At 46.3% G+C, this 19885-nt stretch overlaps 1 protein-coding gene across 1 annotated transcript in view; it reads left to right on the top strand.

Moving 5' to 3' along the window:
- Positions 1 to 19885, top strand: part of CFAP299 (cilia and flagella associated protein 299) — a 124014-nt gene that overhangs the window by 96789 nt on the left and 7340 nt on the right. The window contains exon 4 of the mRNA XM_086611954.1: positions 427 to 569. Coding sequence (XP_086468080.1) covers positions 427 to 569 — 143 coding nt within the window. The remainder of the gene's footprint in view (positions 1 to 426; positions 570 to 19885) is intronic.

Here is a 19885-nt window from a genome sequence, read left to right as displayed (position 1 = left end):
TCTTAATTCGGTCCAGTAATCAGTGCATGGACCTGAGCATTGTAGAATGGCCAAACAAAACCACTCTTGCTTAAAAATAGATGTCTGATGGCATTAGACCACTTCAGGAGTGTGTACTTGGGGCGGGCACATATGGCCCAGGACCTGTGGGAAAACCCTTCCCGAGTGGCAGCAGGAGATGTGGGGAATACGTGAGGACACATTGCGTGACGCTGCATTAATATTTATTTTGACTGCAATACTGCTAAGCTTGTGTTAAGAATGTGCCTTAATAAGCCATAATTTAAGTGTCTTAACTCCTATTAGAAGTCTGGCCCAGGTGAAGTTGAAAATGTTTATATACTCTCTAAACATGTTTTTATATGGAAATATGTGCACCTTGGTGTGTTTCCATTCTTCATTTATGGCCGCCTTGGTGTTTTCCAGTCCATAATCTTCATTCGTGACCGAAATTCTCGTCGCCAGGAGGTGTCTGCGTACATCGACTACGCACACAGACTGACAGCAGATGGTTTTGAAGTCTACTTCAGTGGGAAGAAAAGACTCTTTCCTCGGAACGCTGACCTGAGGTATTTATCTTGATCTTTGTTTTCATTTATTTGCATTTAGGCGATATATAGAGAAAGATGTAAATATTTTTGCATAGGAAGACAGCATATGGAAGTGTTTTTCACTGAAAGGCAAACACCATGGAGCAGAATTGGTTGTGGAGAACAGCTTTGAGAAGGGGGCCTGTCAGATTTACGTAGTCCGGAGCATAAAACTTAACCAGGACGTTTTACCCATCGCCTGTTCGTGCATCTCTCGTTACCCCGAGCTGTCTGTCAATAGCGACGTGATTGCATCAGTAAGAGCACCCTTCTGGAGATGGCACAGGCCATACAGCTATAGTGAGCACTTGCCAGAACATCTCTACATTTGCCCGCTCTCCCCAGAGTCCGTGGGAGGATGCTTGGCTTGGGCAGTGGGCCACCTGCAGAGCTCTCCTGGGGGCAAATAAGGTGGCGTGTTACCTGTGACTAACGAGAAACTTCATTAATGAGCTTTCTCACTGAAGAACGTGTTTTCCTTAAAATACATCCTGTGCCTGAGTGTCCGGAGATATATGCTAGAGATGTTTGTGCACTCGTGTTGGTGAAGGCCGAGTTGCAGAGGCTTGGTGCCGCGGATCGTGGGGTCTGGCTGAGGGCTGGCACCGTGCTTAGCGCCGCAGCGGCGTGCGATGTGGCAGGCGCGTGCTGTCGGCACGGGAGAAGGGGTGGTAAAAACCTCAGTGGGCCAGTGTTGTGAATGGTTATGGGAGTCCCCTGTTCCCGCGTGTTAGAAGGGAGGAACTGTCACAAGCCAGGTGCCGTGTCATGCACGGTGACTGTCTCCAGGTAAAAAGAAATTAATGCATTTTCTCCATTTTCTGTCACACGGATTGCTGCATAGACCTTTCGCTCGAGTCGAGATGTGTGTTGCAGAGCGATAAAGCAGGAAGGAGCGTTGGAGGGGACGAGTGGGCTGGCGAGGAGTTCGTATTATTCCCGGGACAGCAGATGTCAGTAACGAGGCACAGACACCGAAATCGCTCCGTGCCACCTGAGATGGGGAGCAGAAATCCTGATTTTATGTTTTTAAATCACAGGCATGAACAGGCAGTTGCTATTTTTTACTGAATTAAGAACAGGAGGTGTTGTGTTTACTTTGCATGTTATTTTCTTTCTACATATTAGGATTTTATTAGTGACTCAAATAAGCCTTTTAAATCATTGTTGTCCTATCCAATAAGAAACATCAATGTTATATCCGGTAGGTGTGCTAAGTCCTGGTTATTCTGAGTCAAAGCAGTCTCATTTAATGTATGCTTCAACCACTTTTTCCTTCCCTTGTGTCAAGACTGGGGTACGCCGCGAATTGCGCGGAGAGCTCAGTATGTTCGTTCCATCTAGTGACAGAGTAGAGCTTCAGGTGACATTTCATTTTACCTCTTCTTTAAAAAAAAAAAGGGGGAGAGGAAGTGGGGAAGGACAGAGCGTTACTCACGTATGGAGTTTTGTAACTAGAGTGTAACCCATTCAAAACTGCAGAGCTGTCCGGTTATCTTTTCAATGGGGAGGTCTGTACTTGGGTGTGACCCATTTATTTCCTTAGCTGTCTGAGGCTGCCAGAAGATGTTAAACTTGGTCTTAAGTACCCTCTGAGTCAGATTGTTGCTCACAATACGAAGTAAAAATAGTGTATGATGAAGTTTATGTGATGTTCATGCTTTAAATCCGGTGGGTAATAGCAGAGACTGTTGCATTTGATTTACGTGATTCCGCTGAGTATTCTTGCCATTTTATTGCTTTGCCCTATTGAGGAAGTATTATTTATATGGTATAATCCTCATTTGGTTCCAGTTTATTAAATGAAAGGAATGTGTTAGGCAGCAAGTTTTTAAGAGATCTGCAATCTGGACTGTAATTGAATTCGTTCACTCTCAGCTAATTTGTGTAATCTGATGAGAAACAAGTGTAATACACTTGGTTCAAAGGCAACGAAGAAAGCTCACTGTACAAAACCATACCAAAAAGTTCTCTGAACGAAGGAGCACAGCAAAAGACCAAGTTTGGGCTCCCTCTGTCTGATCAGCCATACCTTGAGTGTGTCTCCTAGTGAATGAGGATGACTTGACCGTCTTGAAGTAGAATTGTAATATTTCAATTCTGTGTGAACTGCTGCCCTCGTTTTTCATTAGTTTTCTGTAGCAGCTGCTAGTTACAGTGTTTTCGATACCGTACACTGTAGTGTTTTATCCTCATACTTGACTTGCGGTTGCACTGCAAGAAATGATTTTTCTTACTAGTGTGCACGTTCTTTCCTACAACAGAGCCGCGTAAGGAGCTGTTTACTGTAGAACAGCAGTCCTAGATTTTCCCCCTAACTACTGGTCTGAAATCACTTATCTCATCAGCAGTGAAACTCGTTTGGTTTTGGCCCTGGCATGTGTCAGTCTGAGCACGGGAGGTCGGGCATGCAGGGCTTTGTGGTGATACACATCATCTCTGCGATAGAAGTGCATCATGACACAGAGGTGCTTTCAGACACGTCATGTTATTCCTTGCTGTTGGCAAGAACCATCCCATCAGCTTCTGTCCTTCCCTTGTAGTGCAGCTGCGATCTGTTTTGGCTGCAGGTGGGCACAGTGTTTGGCATTCGTTCATTAACCGAGGTTGGAATTCCCTCCCATTTTATTGTCAGGTACATTCTAAGATACCATCTGTTAAGCTGCCAAGAGCTGTAGGCCAAATCACGGGCAGAGATACGTTCCCAAGCGTGGGGCATGAAGCAACTTCTCCCTTCCCTGCTGTACGATGTGCCCCGCGGATTTGAGAGCAGTTCACGGGAGAGCGCTGCTCCTACGCCGTGTACCCAGGTGAGAGCTGACAGGGAAGAGATTGCGTTGCGACGCTTGGCTGCACGGGTGTTGACGCAGATGATGCACAGAGACCTTCTTCTTCCTCAGAGCAGGCGGCGGGAGCCGAACCGAACTCCAGCTGCACCGCAGCTGCGTGCTGGGAGCAGCGAGGCAGCAGCGACCCACGTGCAGGGGTTGCGGTAATCCCAGAATCCAGCCCAAAGCCTCTGGAAATCATTTCTCCTCCGACAGGGCGTGCTCTGCTGTAAATTAATCGATTACAGCAGCTAAGTAGGAGCAGATCACCTACAACGTGAGCCTGTACGTGATGCCTCCTGTTACTGTGCATCTCCTTCCAGCTTTCGGAGAGCAGGATGTTGAATGGGTGTAAGAGGGCAACAGGCTGTATTTGTTGTGGTGTTTTCTGTTTCATTGATCAGGAGGAGATTTTTTGCAAATATAGCAGGAGGTCGTCCTTGTGTTGAAAGATCCACAGTTAGCCGTTTCTCTGGTTGCCCCGGGGTGTGTTGACTTCTGTTGGCTCTGAAGGGGAAACCCTTCGGTAAGTCACTTTTGGTGTACGTCTGCAGACCCCGTTCATCGTCCGTTTGGCGTGTCCCTCTCCAGCTACCCCAGCTGATGTAAGAGAAGTCCACTGTTCAGTAGCATTGAATGCCTGTAAATCAGAAGCTCATTCGTGTCTCTAACGATCAGATGCTGTGGAGATAGACTATGAGTTAAGTCCAAACTTCATTTCAGGAAAAAGGTAAAACATCCGAAGTTTCCAAAATGTGTAGTCTCCAATGTCAGAGAGAATTAGACAGACTCCATCCTTAATTTGCAGGGATTACTACACTGCTAGTAATATTACAGCGTGAAAGAATTCATAGTTGAGAAAAAAATACCTCTCTTTGGTTCCCATTTTGTAAGGACTTTGCTGTGACTGATACAAGTAAATTTCGTTGCATCTCTTAAAAGAAACATACGATTTTGAACAGCTTGAAGAGGGAGATGCTTTGTTTTTATAATTCACAGAAAGTAGGTATGTTTTTTTTCAGTTGTTTGTCATTATACTTAGTATTTACAAAACCATCTGGGTCTTTGGTTACAACCGTGTTGTGTGTTTGTTGACCGATACCCCGATAACACCAAGCCAGTTGCTCTTGAGACTGGGGAAATGGGTGGCAAAGGGTGTGTAACTAGGGAGCCCAGAAGAGAAAGAAACCAGTGAAGGCTGGTGTGGCTCCAGGCAATTCAGCTGGGGCCCTTCCGTAGCCGTACCTAGGGAAAAAATGTTCTTCTCACTGTTTATCTGCGACTCCTTTCCCCATATAACGGTATTCATCCATCATACATGAGACTTGATGTCCTAACTCGCCGATAGCGCGGCCTGATTGTTGAAGATTTTCAGTGCCTGTGGTGGTGTTGCTTTCAGTAGCGTTTATGGCTTAGTCAGTCACCCGTTAGGTTCCTGCTTACTCACGTTGCTGTCTCACATTTGGCATCCAGGATTTTTCATCATAGTCTTCAAATCTCTTGGAGATGAAGCGATGCCGTTGTTCTGACGGGTGGAGTGGAAGAAGTCCAGGGGATAATTCTGAACCGCCACTTAGGTATGCGAGGTGGCGGAGAGCAAGCAGCAGATAGAAGCGTAGGGAGAAAGGAGAGCACATTCAGACTCGACGTTTCCCTGTGTCAGAAGAAAATTCCATTGCTGCCAGCTCAGTAAATGTTTAATTTGGAGATGTATGCTTTCCCATCTGGCTTGTATTTAAATACAGCAAATATTACTTTTCACTTTTAATTTCTCTCTTTTTTTTTTCAATTCAAACTGAGAAAGTCTCATAAGAGGAAAGATTGGCTTTTTACAGCTTGGAACAAACTAACCGTGTACATTCAAAATAGGGAAATGGAAATTACAAATCGCTGAAAGGAGAGAAAAAATTGTGACTTCAGGAAAAGGCTGTCTTGACCCCTCATCGGTGCATTTGTAATGTCACCAGAAAGGACAGAACAGGAGGAAAAACCTCTCAGAAAACAGAAATCACCCGCACACTTGTCTGTAGGTTGGTTTGGGTTGAAGCTTCTGTGTGCAATTTGAGAGTCGGAGCCGATTCGCGGCTGTTTACGCGTGAAGACAACGTTACGGTGCGCAGACGGATGCGTGAGGCCATCGGAGCTAAAGACAAGAGCTCTTTCTGCTCTTGTTGAATCCCTGACAACAAAGGGAACGATTTTGCAGTGCTTGCCTGTGGGTGCACTCGTTGCGAGGGAGCTCTGCTGGCCACGAGCTCAAACCCTGTCTATTTTCCCTCGCCAGGTAGCCACGTATCTTCCCACCGGCCTCGGTTCTCTCTTCACGTGGGCCAGAAACACAAGTGAATTAATCTTCGCAGTGCGGACAATAGATATGTGCTGATCTGTCGGGCTGGTTTTTATCAAGTTCTTCTAAATTGTCCCGTTTAAGATCTGCCAGTCGATGTGCTGCGAGCTCGGCCACGTCTCAAGCGTGGACAACGCTGACCCTCTCCAACTGCGTTTTCACAGGCCCCCTTAAGGTGCGCAGCAGAACGGGCTTCCTGGCATGGCTGCTGTGTAATTAGTACTACGAGAAATGACAGCTAACAAGTGAGGTCCCAAACAAGGGACCTAATTAGGCCTTCACTTAACTGGTTCTGTATTTAGAGAAGCACCTAAAGCATGTATTTACGTGCTTTTCCAAACAAGAGTAATGAATAAGCATCTCAGATTAGAGCTTTAATTACCGAATGTGTTTGCACGTAAAATGTCAAGAAGCGCGTAAGCTAAAATGCGGTGCACCGTGATTGGTTGTATTGTTCTTCTAAAAATTCACATTAGAATGGATGAGTGTGCAAAGCGTGGAGGGAGAGGAGTTGAGGCAGCCGAGGACAGCGTGTCGCCCACCCGGGGCAGCCGGTCGGGCTGGCACAGCGTGACCTGAGCACCTCTGCTCTGGCTCTGCGAGCGCCGCTCGAGTCTGCGTTGTGGTGCCTGATCTGGGTATTGCTCATTAATAATGGATGTTAAAGGGATGTTTGTAAGGAAGCTGCCGTGTCCCATAGTTCTGCAAGTACTTTTCTGGAAACTTCATGCTTTGGGTTGGTTGTCCGGACGTTCGGACGTCAGCCGGAGCACTGTGTGGTGATCCTGAGGCAGCGTGCGATTTGTGCCACGCACGGGCGCTTGAGAAACCCCTTTTTCCTTTTTGTTAGACCAGGAAATAGCTGTGGCTGAAGTCGGTATGTCCAGATTTTTTAACGGATGGTCGTATGGAATAACTAGTGCTTTCTTCGGTTGCCAGCTATATTCTAGTGAAACCAATGGCAAAACTCTCCTGCGCTGCGTTGGTAAGGAACGGTGCTGCTTTGGTTGCCAGCTGCTGTAGGTGAAGCTGCGCGTTGGCGACAGACAATGTTCAAGTTTTACTGGAGAATGGCCACATCTTGCCATAAATAGAATTCCACCCTAACGCTTAGCGGGGTGAAGCCCCGGGCCCCGTGATGGATAGCCCCTACCTGTGCCTGGCCTACGAGACCAGAGGTTGTTTGTTGATGACTGACTTCCCAGGGCTAGAATTAATAGCGAGGGAGGGATCCGTTGAGGGGTCTGCTTTAACTCCTTGCAAAAAGTTTCCCTAAAACTTCCAAAACCGTTACTTGGAAAAGACCTAGTGTCTTCAAAATGTTCAGAGGGGGAAAGGAGCAGGGAGAGGCAGAGAACAATCGCTAACGAGCTCAGGATAACTCGGCAATTAGTGGCTTTTATGGCTGAGTTTTTCAAGCTCTGCTCTCTGAGCTATGTCAATAATTAAAGATACAGCGAAGGATGGATATGCGACTGGATTTCCCACATCCTTAGTGAGGTCTGAGCAATCAGAGTCTTGAAATAAACATTTGGCTGAAAAATTCCTCAGTACCCCAAACTGCATCTACTTATCTCCTGTGCTTCAGAGAAGGTCTGCAAGTAATTTGATGTGTACAAAAAAGTATTTCTAGTTAAAAAATCTCATTCAGTATTGCTGTGCTTTCTCTTATTTTTGGGATTATTGTGATGCCACGTATTTGTCTTTTCTCCTGCGTGTGATGCCGGTTGATCTTTCTCTGTATGGATATGTCTTACGCTTCTAATCGTTTCTCTGTTTATCATCAGATCTGATCAGTGAGAATTAAGTATTTACGTAAATATCAGCGACGTCTTATAGAATCTTCTTTTCTGGCCACAATGGTCGCGTCAGAGATACTTGAGTGAAATCAGGTTAGTTCAGTTGCAGTTGTTTTCAGTTGCTCCTGCAAGTATTCTTAAAAAGGAACACACACTTCTTAAGCAGTGTACGCTATGTCACTTCTTCCTGTCACCGTGTCGCCGGTGAGGCTTAGAAGCTTTATATCTGCATCTCTTGAGGGGTATTAGGAAGGTAAAGAATCCATACTCCGGACCTCTAGCAGAGATCCACATGGATAACTAATGTGTTTCTTTGCACTTCTCTTGGTTACTTAAAAAAAAAAAGGGGGGAGAGCAGGAGACAATCTTTTGTTTGTTTGCACTGCAGAGTTCATATTTATGTTTGGAAAAATCTTTACAGGATATACAATAGTGATTGTATTTTCAAAATATCCTGAAGGCAGCCATGCCTATGGAGATGAGATGGAAGTCTGGTTGTGAGTCAGTCAGCCCTCAGGAGAAAGCCCGAGGGCTGCGTTTGGGCCTCATCTGCTTCCAGACCGGGCAGCTCGCTTCATGCCAACAGAGTTATGCCAAGTAGGAATAATGTGTCTCAGATGTTAAAATACTGTGAATGTTTAAAAGTATGTCGTGTCCTTTCTGACTTTTTTTTCCCCCGTCATCCAACATCCACTTCCCCTCTCTTCTTCTGTGGAATAAGTGTATGATTTTGTTTTACTCATCAATAATTTTGTTTTAAGTCTTCTCCCTGTTTTCCTCGGTCTCCGAATTTCCTTAATTCCCCCCATCTCCTTCTCCCCTCTCGTTCACAGGTGCTTACAGAGAGCTCCCAAAATCGGGTGTTCCTCCGGGAAGCCCGGTAACAATTCTTTGTGTCTATGTGCTTTCACGGAAACAAGAATCTCTGGTGGTCAAAGCCCCGTCGTGCTCTCTGACGCCGGGCGGTGGTGTGCCGGTGGTGTGCCGGTGGTGTGCCGGTGGCAGTGATGCGGCTCTCGCCCGGGGGTGCCGCAGCGTCGTCTCAGCAGCGCAGGAGCAGCCCTCCGCGGTCTCAGGGCTTGCAGTGGGTCACGGTGGCGGCTCGGCGCGGCTCTCGGAGCTTTTCGTTTTGCCTTTCGTCCCAGGCTTAGTGGTCGAGTGGCAGGGAGTTCCCGTGCTTTTCCCGGTGAGCCCAGCGGGGCTTGTTCAGTGCAATCCCAGTCTCACAGCCCCAGTAAATTCTTCTGGTGCTTTTCCAGGGACTGAAGTATGAGACCAATTTAAGGAAATAATGTAATGCGCCGCAAGAGTAAAGATACCATACATCTGCGCGCGATGACAACTGAACTGCAGGTACTCTGTGGGTCCCACAGGTTATTTTTATTGTGTCTCTGAAAATGACCACAAGCTGGGAAGGTGACTTAATTCCTTTCACCGATGGGGCGTTTTTGGAGGGTGTGTTTTTTCTCCTGCTCTGAGTTTTAAAAAGGCTTGGCCCCTCCTGCCGGCCCCCTCTCTTGATTAATGCCTGGAGACTATGGATTTAGAATGACATTCCAGGCTGATCTAGTAACAAGGTTTGGATGTGAAAGCCGCGCGTGCCGAGCCAAGCCGGAGTCCTCGCTTTGCCAGAAACGCATTGTTTCTGCACTCTGTCTGGGCAGTGCACCTGCACCTACGCCTTGGAGCTGCCACTGAGGAAACCTTCCCGCGATTCTGCTTCTCGTTCCGTCCCCGGATCAAACGTTCTTTGTAACGCTGTGCGATCCGGCGAGCTCCCTCTCCTGCTCTGGTGTACCCCGAGGTTTGTGGGATACTGGTACCGCGCTCTTCCGCACGTTAGAAAGCTCGGATAAACATTTTGTAATATGGATTTATGGCCTTCTGCGCAGAGGCAGATCACACATGTTGTAACCACACTGTAAATATTTCCTGAAGAACGGCAGGAGGAAGGGTGGGAAAAGCATGGGCTAGCGTTTAAGGTGGGGAAGGAAAGGTAATTCCCCTGTTCTTAATGCTCTTTGGAGCTAATGGTACCATTTAAAGCACTTAGTAAAATCAGGGAGGTAAGGAGAGGTGCTTTTTTTTTTTTTTTTCTCCAATGTCATGTTCAAATGAGTTGTCTTATCATATAATCCCACGCATGTCATATGATGTTACAACATATAATCCCAACCTTTTCAGCCCAAACTTGATACACAAGTCAGAATTTTCACAACATTTGGCACTTTCAATGGAAAACCCACAATTGATTCATCAGATCTTCTGTCACATCCTCTGAAACAAACAAGGAAACAGAAAATGTTTTGGTAACGGAAGCCCTACTGTTTGTTTAAATAATGCCACACTGAACAGCAAAGCAGGGGTAACGAAGGGAGCGCTGGATCATAGAATCATAGAATGGTTAGCGTTGGAAGGGACCTCAAAGATCATCTCGTCTATCAATTCCCGTGTGGCTTCAGACTGATGTCTCTGAAAGGAAGAGACGCCGTCTCCATGTGAGAGGTGATTTTTGTCCCACTGGCGCTGCGTCCTGGACGAGGAGGGCAGTTTGGTGGAGGCTGTTTGCCGTGGAAGCCCCTTGCCTGCTCTGCAGGGCAGAGGAGCAGCAACAGCCCTGGGCTTCCAGGCATGCCGGCACCAGGGGCACGGTGCAAACTTGGAGCCGTCACGAGCCGTGATTTGCCGGGGTGTCTGCGGTTTTGCCGGAGCATATTTGCATATGTTTAATAGATGGGCGTCGATAAGCTTCCTTCTTTAATTCCACAGTAATTTTCCACTATGTTCACATTTCCACTTAAACATCAGTACGTGCCTGCAAATACCTTTTGGCGTACGTGTTTCTTGCAAAATTATAATTTACGTCAAATACCGAAGCGTAACACGAATTATGTGGTGTTCTGTACTTGAGAAGTTCTGTCTCGAAGAAGACGGGTGACAGATGATAAAAGAAACGTGTAAGAGGCAGGGGTTGGGGTGGTGTATAGCTCTAGTTGGGTGCCTAGGAAGCAGTAAGTTTTCTCAACTTTTGGTTGAGAATATCCCTTTTTCTTATTGTTAGACATGGCAATATTCTGTTCTATGTACGACACGTACATCATCTTTCCAGTACTCTGAAACGTTCAACTACATTAAGCAGATGTGGAAAAACAATCATTACATCCGTTATAAATCATAATATTTGAGAATCCAGCTCAAAACGTTAGGGAGGGGAACAACTTATCTGGTTTTTAATTTCGAACTGCTAGAAAGTTATTCCTCTGCTGTAAGTCAGATTCGCCCGTTGTTAAACCGTCGTGCTGTTCCGGTGTTTTGGGAAGCAGTTTATCTTCCTTTTTTTCTTTTGTACACCCCACATATACTGTCTTCAAAGAGAGAAGTTTCTTGAAAACATTTTTTTTTAATTGTTTTCCAGCTGTGAAACGCTGCACATACTTAAGTGAGGGCTGGTTTTGCATGGCCCCTAAATGAGAGATGACTTTCCAGGATTTGCCAGTGATGATACTGAATATCCTTCTCTCAAAAAGCAGCACCAGCTTTGGCCTAAAAGGGAGTTTTTGCGCTGACCTGTCTGGAACAGGCTTTTACTCGTGCGTAAGGCGCAGGTGTATTCAAGGCACGTGACGCTGCTCTCGCTGGAGCTTTGTCCTGGACCCGGCTGAGATCAAGGCTGTTTAATTTTTTATTTTCTTTCTCTTAGAGTGACAGTCTCTTTCAGACATCACGGCGTCTTGGTGTTAGAGGATGCACAGGGCACAGGATCCACTCCCGTTCTGTGAATACTGCAAAACGCACTCTGTTATTTAGAGTATTTCTTAAGACACATAAAAGTGATAAATGTGAGAGAAAAGTTCTAAACATCAGGTGTTTTTCTAGTATTAAACTGATGAAGACACTCAACCAGTTTCCAGGAAGCCTTCATCTACACTTCAGGCTTTACAGAACATATACTTTTCCTTATTACTGGGCTAATATTTTCCTTGATAATTATTCTGTGGGCTTTTTTTCTTGCTGTGGTTTGGACAAGTTCAAACCATTGGCTTCAAAGTCCTCACTTAAAATGCTTTCATTTGGAACTAACCCTAAAAATTATCTTTTGACCTGTGAAAAGCATTTATATGTTAGTTAAGATTATTTCTGTGGGTTTTTTTCCATCTCTGGCTTCTGATTGTTGCACTTAGATCTAAATTCTGTTGAATCTCTTTTCCTGACAGCACTGATGTTTGACAGGGGGCAGCATCTCAGCCGAATGCCTCAGACCCAGTTCGCCATTGTCGTAGCGTTACTGAAATTCTCTGGTTTTATTTCCCATACCCACCAGTTAAGCCGCTTTGGCTTTGTTCCTGAGCGTTCGTTACCATCTATGCCGACGATTGCTGACTTATTTTTTAACGAACACCATTAAACTTTTCTGTTTCAAGTAACTGTAAACATCTCAGCAGTACGTGCAAGACTATAGGGAGAGAACTTTTCATAGTCTTTTGAAACTGTGTCAGACCTTAATGAGCGCAGGCAGCCTTGGGAGAAGATCTGCTCCTTGATTCCAGCGGGAGTAAATTTACATCTTCAACAGGAGCCGCAGTGGTGGTACCAGACTCGGCAGGTTTTGAAGCAGATCACAGAGGCGATTTGTTTGATGTTATTTGTTATAATCTTCTCATGTTATGTCCTCAGGTGAATATCTCGTGGAAAAGATGGGAATTTTCAAGCTTCCAAACTGATACTCTATCAGAAAGTTAGGCAGTGTAAAATCCAGAAATGAGGCAGTGTAAAATTCTCAGAGTCAGCGAAGTCACGCAGGAAAGTCCAATTAAAACTGTAGGGTTGGGGCGTCTCGGCCTTAGTGCCAGTGTTACTCTTTTCAGATGGGATGTTTTACGTAGTTTCACATTTTCGGTGTTATGATACCCTCGATACTACTTTTTCATACGTTTTGGTGACATACTTGCAGAATGAGTAAAGCACACACCCCTTGGGGTCTGCGAGTAGGAAGCAGAAAAGGTCGATCGTTGTAAGAAAACAATTGCTTCTAGGTTGTAGCTTGCTGAGGAAGTTGTTGCAGTTGTTCTGTGTCTCTAGTATGCGTAATATCCTCTTTACATCTGCATCTTGGAGACAAACAGGGAGAGTGATTTTCTTAAAAACTGTATTGCTGATTTGATTTGTTCAATAGGTTTGTTCTTTATAGGGCTCCAGATGATGCAGTCATTCAAAGTGCCATGTTAAGAGTACACCTTGTGGATATCTGATTCTTCAACTCTCACAGAAAGGTTTAACGTTCACATTGTCAGCTGTTAATCTAAACAGTGTTTTTTGGAACAGTGGTAGTTAACTACTGCGCCAGCAGTCTTACGTATCGATTTATCCTGTTTGGAAGAGACCCTGTCGTTCTGCGTAAGGACGTGTACTTTCTTTGTTTCCTTCTTGTGATTCGAATTACCTCGGGTGGTTTGCAGCTCATGTGAGCAACAGTGACCACAGCCAACTCGCTCCCTGCGTGATGCTTTATCGGCATCCTCTCTGTCATTTGGGATCCGTGATCCATGTCCTCAGCCGCAAGACCCAGTAAACGCTCTCAAGCCGCTTGCCCTGTGTCCTCACGTACGCGGGGCCCCTTCAACCGCACGAGGTTCTCCTTCCTCTCCTGTCTCTTTTTCCTACATTTCTTACTGTCTACTGTTAACGTGTACCTCTTCCTTTTCCTACTACCTCTTCCCAGAATGTTTTTTCTGACAAGTACCTGCAGCGCTTTCAGTGCATGGTGCAGTCCCATTGTATTCAATGTGTTTTGTGTAGTTTGAGGAGCTGGGGCCTCCATCCTTTTTATCCCTCCAGATTTCAAAGAGGTTCTGGTTAGAGACTGTTTCTCATTTCAACGAGCAAGTAGATGTCAGAATTTGGCTATCTAGTTATACATGTGTGTCTCGTGTGCGTAAGCTTTGCAGTCAGATTACAAGCTATGAATCTATTGTAGAGAAGAGATAAGGATTGTGAACGTTTTAAGCCGTTTTGCTTCATGAACATCACAGCTCTGCCGCCTTGTTCGGATTGAAATAGAAACGTCGCCTGCCTGTTGCCCTGTCGTCTCTTTGCGCCGTTGCTAAACGTACATTCAAGGCAGATATGTCAGTCTCCCAGATCGATAGTATATTTGTGATGTGAAAGCACTAAAAACCCAATCTGTTCTCAACAGTCGATTCGAGCCGTTCAAGCTACGTGTTACGATGCGTCACACCAGTAGTCGAAATGTGTGTGATAATGGGTTACATCAAATTCTTAGCAGCAAAGACAGTAGCCGCTGCCTTTTCCTGTACCAAACATTCAACCGTAAGAAACTAACGGATTATACCGAGGCCGGTGCGGGCAAGATGCGGGGCCTGAAGTTTAAGCTACTGTTTTTTAAGTGACTAATTAAGTTACTGTGTAAGATTTTGGTTTTATGCTACTACCTGTTAGTAATTCTCCCCAGACTTAACAATCTCCTGGGTGCTCTGGTCCCACCCAATCCTAGCAAAACACATCTTTTTCCTAACTGGTATTAGCAAGCTAGAAAGTGCAAAGCCCATTTTGCAGCAGTTTTTACATCTCAAACCCAGCGTTTGTAATCCAGAGGTTTTCTGGATGTGTTTTTCGGCAGCCCTTTAGGATCTATTAGGCTTAGGCGTGACTCTGCTCACGTCCTTTTTCCTCGAGACAGGGTTTCCTGAAAAGCTGACATTTTTGCCACTTGAAGCGAAGAGAAGTCGCTCAAGATGGAAACTCCTGATGCATTCTCATTTCTCCTATTCCTGCGTATTTAAAAGCTGAAGTCACTGCGATATGGATAAAATCCTGAGCGTGTTGCAGAAAAGTGGGGAGACAGGAGGGAGTTGTAGAGCGGCATTTTGATAATGTGCCAAAATAGTTACAATTTGTCTTCTAAACGTTCTATAGTTGGCAAAGTTTGAAGAATGAGACGTGTTATGCAACAGCTCGCAGAAAACAGGGAGGCAGGCTAGTGCCCCACCTCCGTCATGCCTGAGGTAGCACCCAGCAATGTCACAGTCTGCCAGGCCGAGGTTCGAGGGGAACTGAGCTCTTCTCAGGGGCTGAGATTTTCCATGTGCCATTTTCCAGTTCAAGTGGGAAGGACGCGTTTAAACATCCCTTAGTCGCTTGGAAATTGCAGCCTTAATCTTTCAGCAGACTTGTTGCTCTGAGGATTCCCTCGGTGCCCGAGCCATTGGGATTTCGAAGGGATTGCGTTAGTGAGGTCTGCGAAGGAGGAAGGAATCCTTTCTGAGCCTTGACGGTTGGCTGTCTCCCCAGGCTTTACCTCGCACCGCTAATGTAAAATGCTGGGAAAAATAAATGTTCATTTTTCAGAGAAACACTATTTTTCATCAGTTCAGCTGATAATTACGAGTTTTAGCACATGGTTTTATAGACGAATTCTTTCTGGAGTCAACTCTTAGCCTAAGGATATTACAGTTGGAAAGGAAGACCCTTTGAAATAAACCACAGGAAGAAAGACGGAGAGATATATGCATACATTAATCATGCTTTGAATACATGCCTTCAGAAAAATCCGTCGTTTCATCTGAGATGCTGAATAAAACTTTGATGAAGAGGTTAATTTATTCATGGATGTTAACCTCGCTTCCTTCAGAAGGGAAAACATTGCAGAAGCTGGCCCAGCTTCACAAATACACATATCCAAATCAATACGCAGCAATACTTTGACGCTTCCTTTACTAGCTCGCCTACCTGTCTAGTTGTCACTTAGTTTCTCCAGGTCTTTCTGCTCGTCAGGTCTTATTATGACTCTGATTCAACAAAGCACCTAAGCATTGTCTTCAGTGCACCTTTGGCGCGCATCTGAAGGTCATGTTTTTAAGTGTTAAAGGTGTAGGCTGGTGCCCAGGGGTATTTTGAAGTACCCGTGGAAGCTCGCTGCAATGCTCTCCACCTACTACAAGAAACCATCAGGCTTTGGCAATCCATCTCGGCACTTACCTTCATCTTTGGCAGCCGAAGCTCTTAACTGAACGATAGCGCACGGCTGCGCTTGTGTGTCGCACTCAGGCTTTTCGTTAACGGAAGAGGAAAGCTAATCAGTGAATCTTACAGGACAACCAGACAAACGCTTTACTGGGATGCCTTTTTTAATTTCTAGGTTGGCCTCTGCTAGAAATTCCCTGCAGATAATCAGCTAGTAAGTCTTTCCCTAAGATGTGTTTCTTCTCTGAAGAAGATCGAGTGATCTCTTCTCCCGTCTCACTGCTGATTGTTAAATACTCCTTTGTCTGCCATGGTCAGGAACTGGTTTGGGTAAATCTGTTGTGAATGAACTTGGGGTCCTCCGTTTTCTCGAGACCGTTATTCGGACCGGGGACAGAGTGGGCACTGCGTGCGAGTTGTAAATGGCTCTTGTTTGGTCTTGTTCGAACATCGAAGGCCCGGCTAGAAGGGTGAGTTATATTTTTATGGGGTGAGGTTTTTGGCTCTCATCTGAGGACACTTTGAAAGGGCACACGAGGAAAAAAAGAAACTACTTGGTGGGCTGACTGCTATTGCCATCACCACGTGCTGGCATGCAAAAGAACAGGGACTCTGGTTTTGCACGTTGATCTATCAGCTATGTGCGACTTCCCACAGGCCTTCGGTGATGATTAATTGCACAGTATGTCTAAGCTATTCGTCCTGCTGTTCCTTTAGCGATTACATGCTTGTCTTTTGTCTTCTTTGTTGTAGCTTCAAGATAAAACTTTTTCTTTTCGTTGGCCATTAAATCCTAATGCGTTGGGTGGTTTTATTCTTTAAAGATGGAGTGAACTAATAAGAGGATACATTCTGAGCGATTAGCACAGAACTTCTGGAGCCTGACAGTAGTTTCATAATTTCTTGGGATCGGGCCTATAACCCCAAGAACTTGATTTTTTATTTTTCCTTTTGTTGCTTTTATTTTTTCTCTTTTTCTTATTAATCTTTGCCTTCATCGTGAAATGCAGAAGGTGTACCTAGCCGAAGTTCAAACAGCACTGAGAGTACTGAGCAGATTACACAAAAACCATCTTGGCTACAAGAAACATTAGCGAAGGCTCCGACGCTGAGGGTGTCTGCTGACACCCACAGAACGCAGAAGCAGACGGACCCGCAGGTCGGAGCTCTTGGCCAACGGCCTGCGCTGCCGGCGGCGCAGAGCCAGGGAGATGGCAGGAAGGATGACCGGAGCCGAGCTCGGGTGCCAGGGGGAGACGCGTTGTGCCAATGGTGCCGCCTGGCCCACAGCCACCCGCGCCGTCCTGCTGGCGCTGCCGCCCCGATGTGCCTGGGGCACCCCCGTCAGCTTCTGGGTGGAGACGGGGCGTTGCACACTGGGGCACAGAGGGACTCAAAGTCTCCTGAGCAGGAGCTAGGAAGAGGACGTCAGCTGGTTCATGCGACACCGGTTGCAATCCTCTGTTTGGCAGTGCCTGTTCTTCCACGATTCACAGCTCTCAGAATTGGGAATGAGTTTAAGAGATGTGGCGACACAGCTAATGGTTTCATTTCCACCTCGTGTTTTCTGTCTGGTAACAGACTGGTTTTGTTGTGTACCCGTTTGCACAGAAGCATTTAGCAGTGTACAGCGGGGACGAATCAGTTCTGTAAGCTCCAGTGTGTGGCAGCAGTCTGGTGTCCGGAGATAGAGTGTCAGTATATGCAGCAGCAGTTACCATAAAAAGTTCTTCCAGGTTTGAGGCAACGGCAGCGTTTCCAAATTCTGAAACCACCTGAATTACGCAGGTCACCCCGAACAGGCAGTGACATGGTCTCTCCACGATGGTATTTTGCAGAAAGATTTTGTGGGTTATTGGAAGTATTTTTAAAAAGCAGGTAGCGATTCTCGAACAATTTCCCATTTGTAGTTCTCAGTCCAAACCCAACAAAGGAAAGGAAATCTTCTGCACTCAGTTACCTTCAGTCAACGATATGCTGTGTCGTATCCGTGACGATACGTTGTTAAAATCTGTACCTTCCTGCCCTGGATGCAAAGGCAGCATCCTTTCTTTCCCTGCTGATTTTCCAAACGTTTCTTTGCACTTGTTAAGGTCCCAGAAAGAACCGTTCTGTCCAGAGATGAGGAGAGTTTGAAAAGAAGGAAGAATACTCAAGTTTGGAAATGAAAAGGCAAACTTAATGTAGCAGGTAAGGGTTTGGTGACTTTAATGACGTCCCCCCGAGGCAGATGACTTAAGGTGCGTGCCTGGATTATGAGGAATGAAATATGCGGCCCGATTGAAGTCCTTTGGCTTTGGTGGAAGGTGAAGTGCGATGGCTTGCGCCGTCGCAGCGTGGTGAGACGGGAGAGCGGGCAATTGGTGAGATAGCACAGAGATGATCGTTTGGATCCCACTGCTCCCTGTAGGATACCTATGTAGGGGTGTGTATGTAGGTGGAGTAGGTGTATCGTGTACTTGTCGAGTTACGCGTGTTTGAAGTTGTCTTTGATTCATAGATAATTCATGACCAAAAGAAAACTGATCTGATGAGTAAGCTCTGTGCAACAAATTGTTCAACAGGGTCTATGCGCGTGTGTGAAACAGAGGAAGAAAATGTGATGGGTTTAGATGCTGGTAAACACACCGACAAGATGAACTATACAGCTGCTGTTAATGGGGACAGGCAGGAGAGCTGTGCACTGACAAAAGCTGAGAACATAGATAGAAATGTGTTTTTCAGTATGGAAATGACTATTTTATATGAAAATTAGAAGGTCTTATTATTCTGACAAAAAAAAAAAGGCTGAAAAACAGAATTACAGGATGATAGCATCGTTCAGCTGTGGGATTTCCAACTCTTGTGTTGGAATGGCTTTTCCAGTCCTCTTTATGTTGCTGCTGTTCTGACAGAAACATGCCAAGCCGTGATAGAGTCAAATAGCACCGTTTAGCTCATGCTTCGGTAAGAGCTGCGTGCAGTAGGAATGCTTCAGCCGTACGGCATCCTTGAGGCGCTTCTAGCCTACGACTCGGGACTGAGGTTTGTGTTACGCTTTGGTTGGATCTAGATGTACGTTTCCCAGGCAAAGTGGATTTATAGTTCAGTCAAGCTCATTGCTAGCGTACAGCTCCCATTAGCCACGTTTGCATTTATCTTCACCTCCTGTCCATGCTGTGCCCTTCGTGGTACGCTTCAGGTGCTCATCGTTTTTGCATATCACGCTCCTTTTTCCTCCTTGATGTAGGGTAGAATGGGCAATTTTAGAGGCAGATCCCAGGCGAGAGGTGGAACAGCCACACAGCTTGGGAGGTTACCAGGAGAAGAGGGTAAGATCAAAGGTTTACAGTGCCACGAGGAGCTGTGCAAGACCTTTGATCTCAGAGTTGCTCCTGGCACGTCACCAACGATGTTAAACGTACGCAGGCCTAAAGCCGATCCGGGTGCCCGACCGGACGCTTCCTTGCGCTCACTGCGTGTAGCGCTTGTCGTTGGTCTTTGCGGCAGGGTCTCCTGTGCAGAGGGCTCAGCTGTCTGCATGTCCTCACAGCACTGGTTTTGTGGTGTCAGGTCAGGATCGCGGCTCTCCCACGGAGCGTGGAGTTCATCGCCCTTTTGCTATGGAATCACGAGCGAACAGGAATCGGCATGAAGTTCTTTCAGAGCTCTTCATGCCAAGTGTCACCTGTGTTTAAAAAAGAAAAAAAAGTTAAGGAAGAGAAAAGGAAAAAGTTACTTGTTTTCAAAGCCATACAAAAGGTGGGGAGTCAGCAGTTCAGGGAGGTATTTTCGAGCTCTTACCGTTCAAAAGCTCATTGCCACAGAGTAGTTGTAGTCCCAAGGACTAACAGTGATGCGTTAGTTCTTGTCCTGTGTTTGTTACACGTACTGGGTGAGCATCAGCCCTCCTGCAGCCAGTGGCAGCTTTGCTGCTTGTCCCTGTTGAGCTGGATTCCAGGGTTTCTGCTATTGCTTGGGAAAGATGCAAGGAAAGGCTGCGTTCAGGGACTGCGGAGAGAAGGTGCTGGCTGCGGAGCGCTGCTGCAGGAGCTGTCGGGTCTGAGCGCGAGGGAGTCAGACACAGCGGAGCTAGCTGGCACAGCGTCTGTCCGTGAAACCGCCTTGCAGCGATGACGTGTCGTCGCTGACCCGGTGCCGATGGGGCCGTTTCCCACGGTCGGTAAGGAGATGCGGTGAACTGCGCGTTAGCTAAATGGCAAAGGCAAGGCAAGAGCAGCCTTAGAGGTGATTCCTGGCCGCAGTGCTAAACATGGCCTCACCACGCCGGTTCTGAGCAGGGCAGCCCGGCTGCAGATTAGAGGCAGAGATCCTCGTTGCTCCCAGTGCCCGTAGCACGAG

The sequence above is a fragment of the Tauraco erythrolophus genome, chromosome 5 (genome assembly GCF_009769465.1).
Source record: "Tauraco erythrolophus isolate bTauEry1 chromosome 5, bTauEry1.pri, whole genome shotgun sequence".
Classification (NCBI taxonomy): domain Eukaryota; kingdom Metazoa; phylum Chordata; class Aves; order Musophagiformes; family Musophagidae; genus Tauraco; species Tauraco erythrolophus.
Note: the sequence above shows the minus strand (reverse complement) of the source record. Positions and strands in the feature narration are given on the sequence as shown.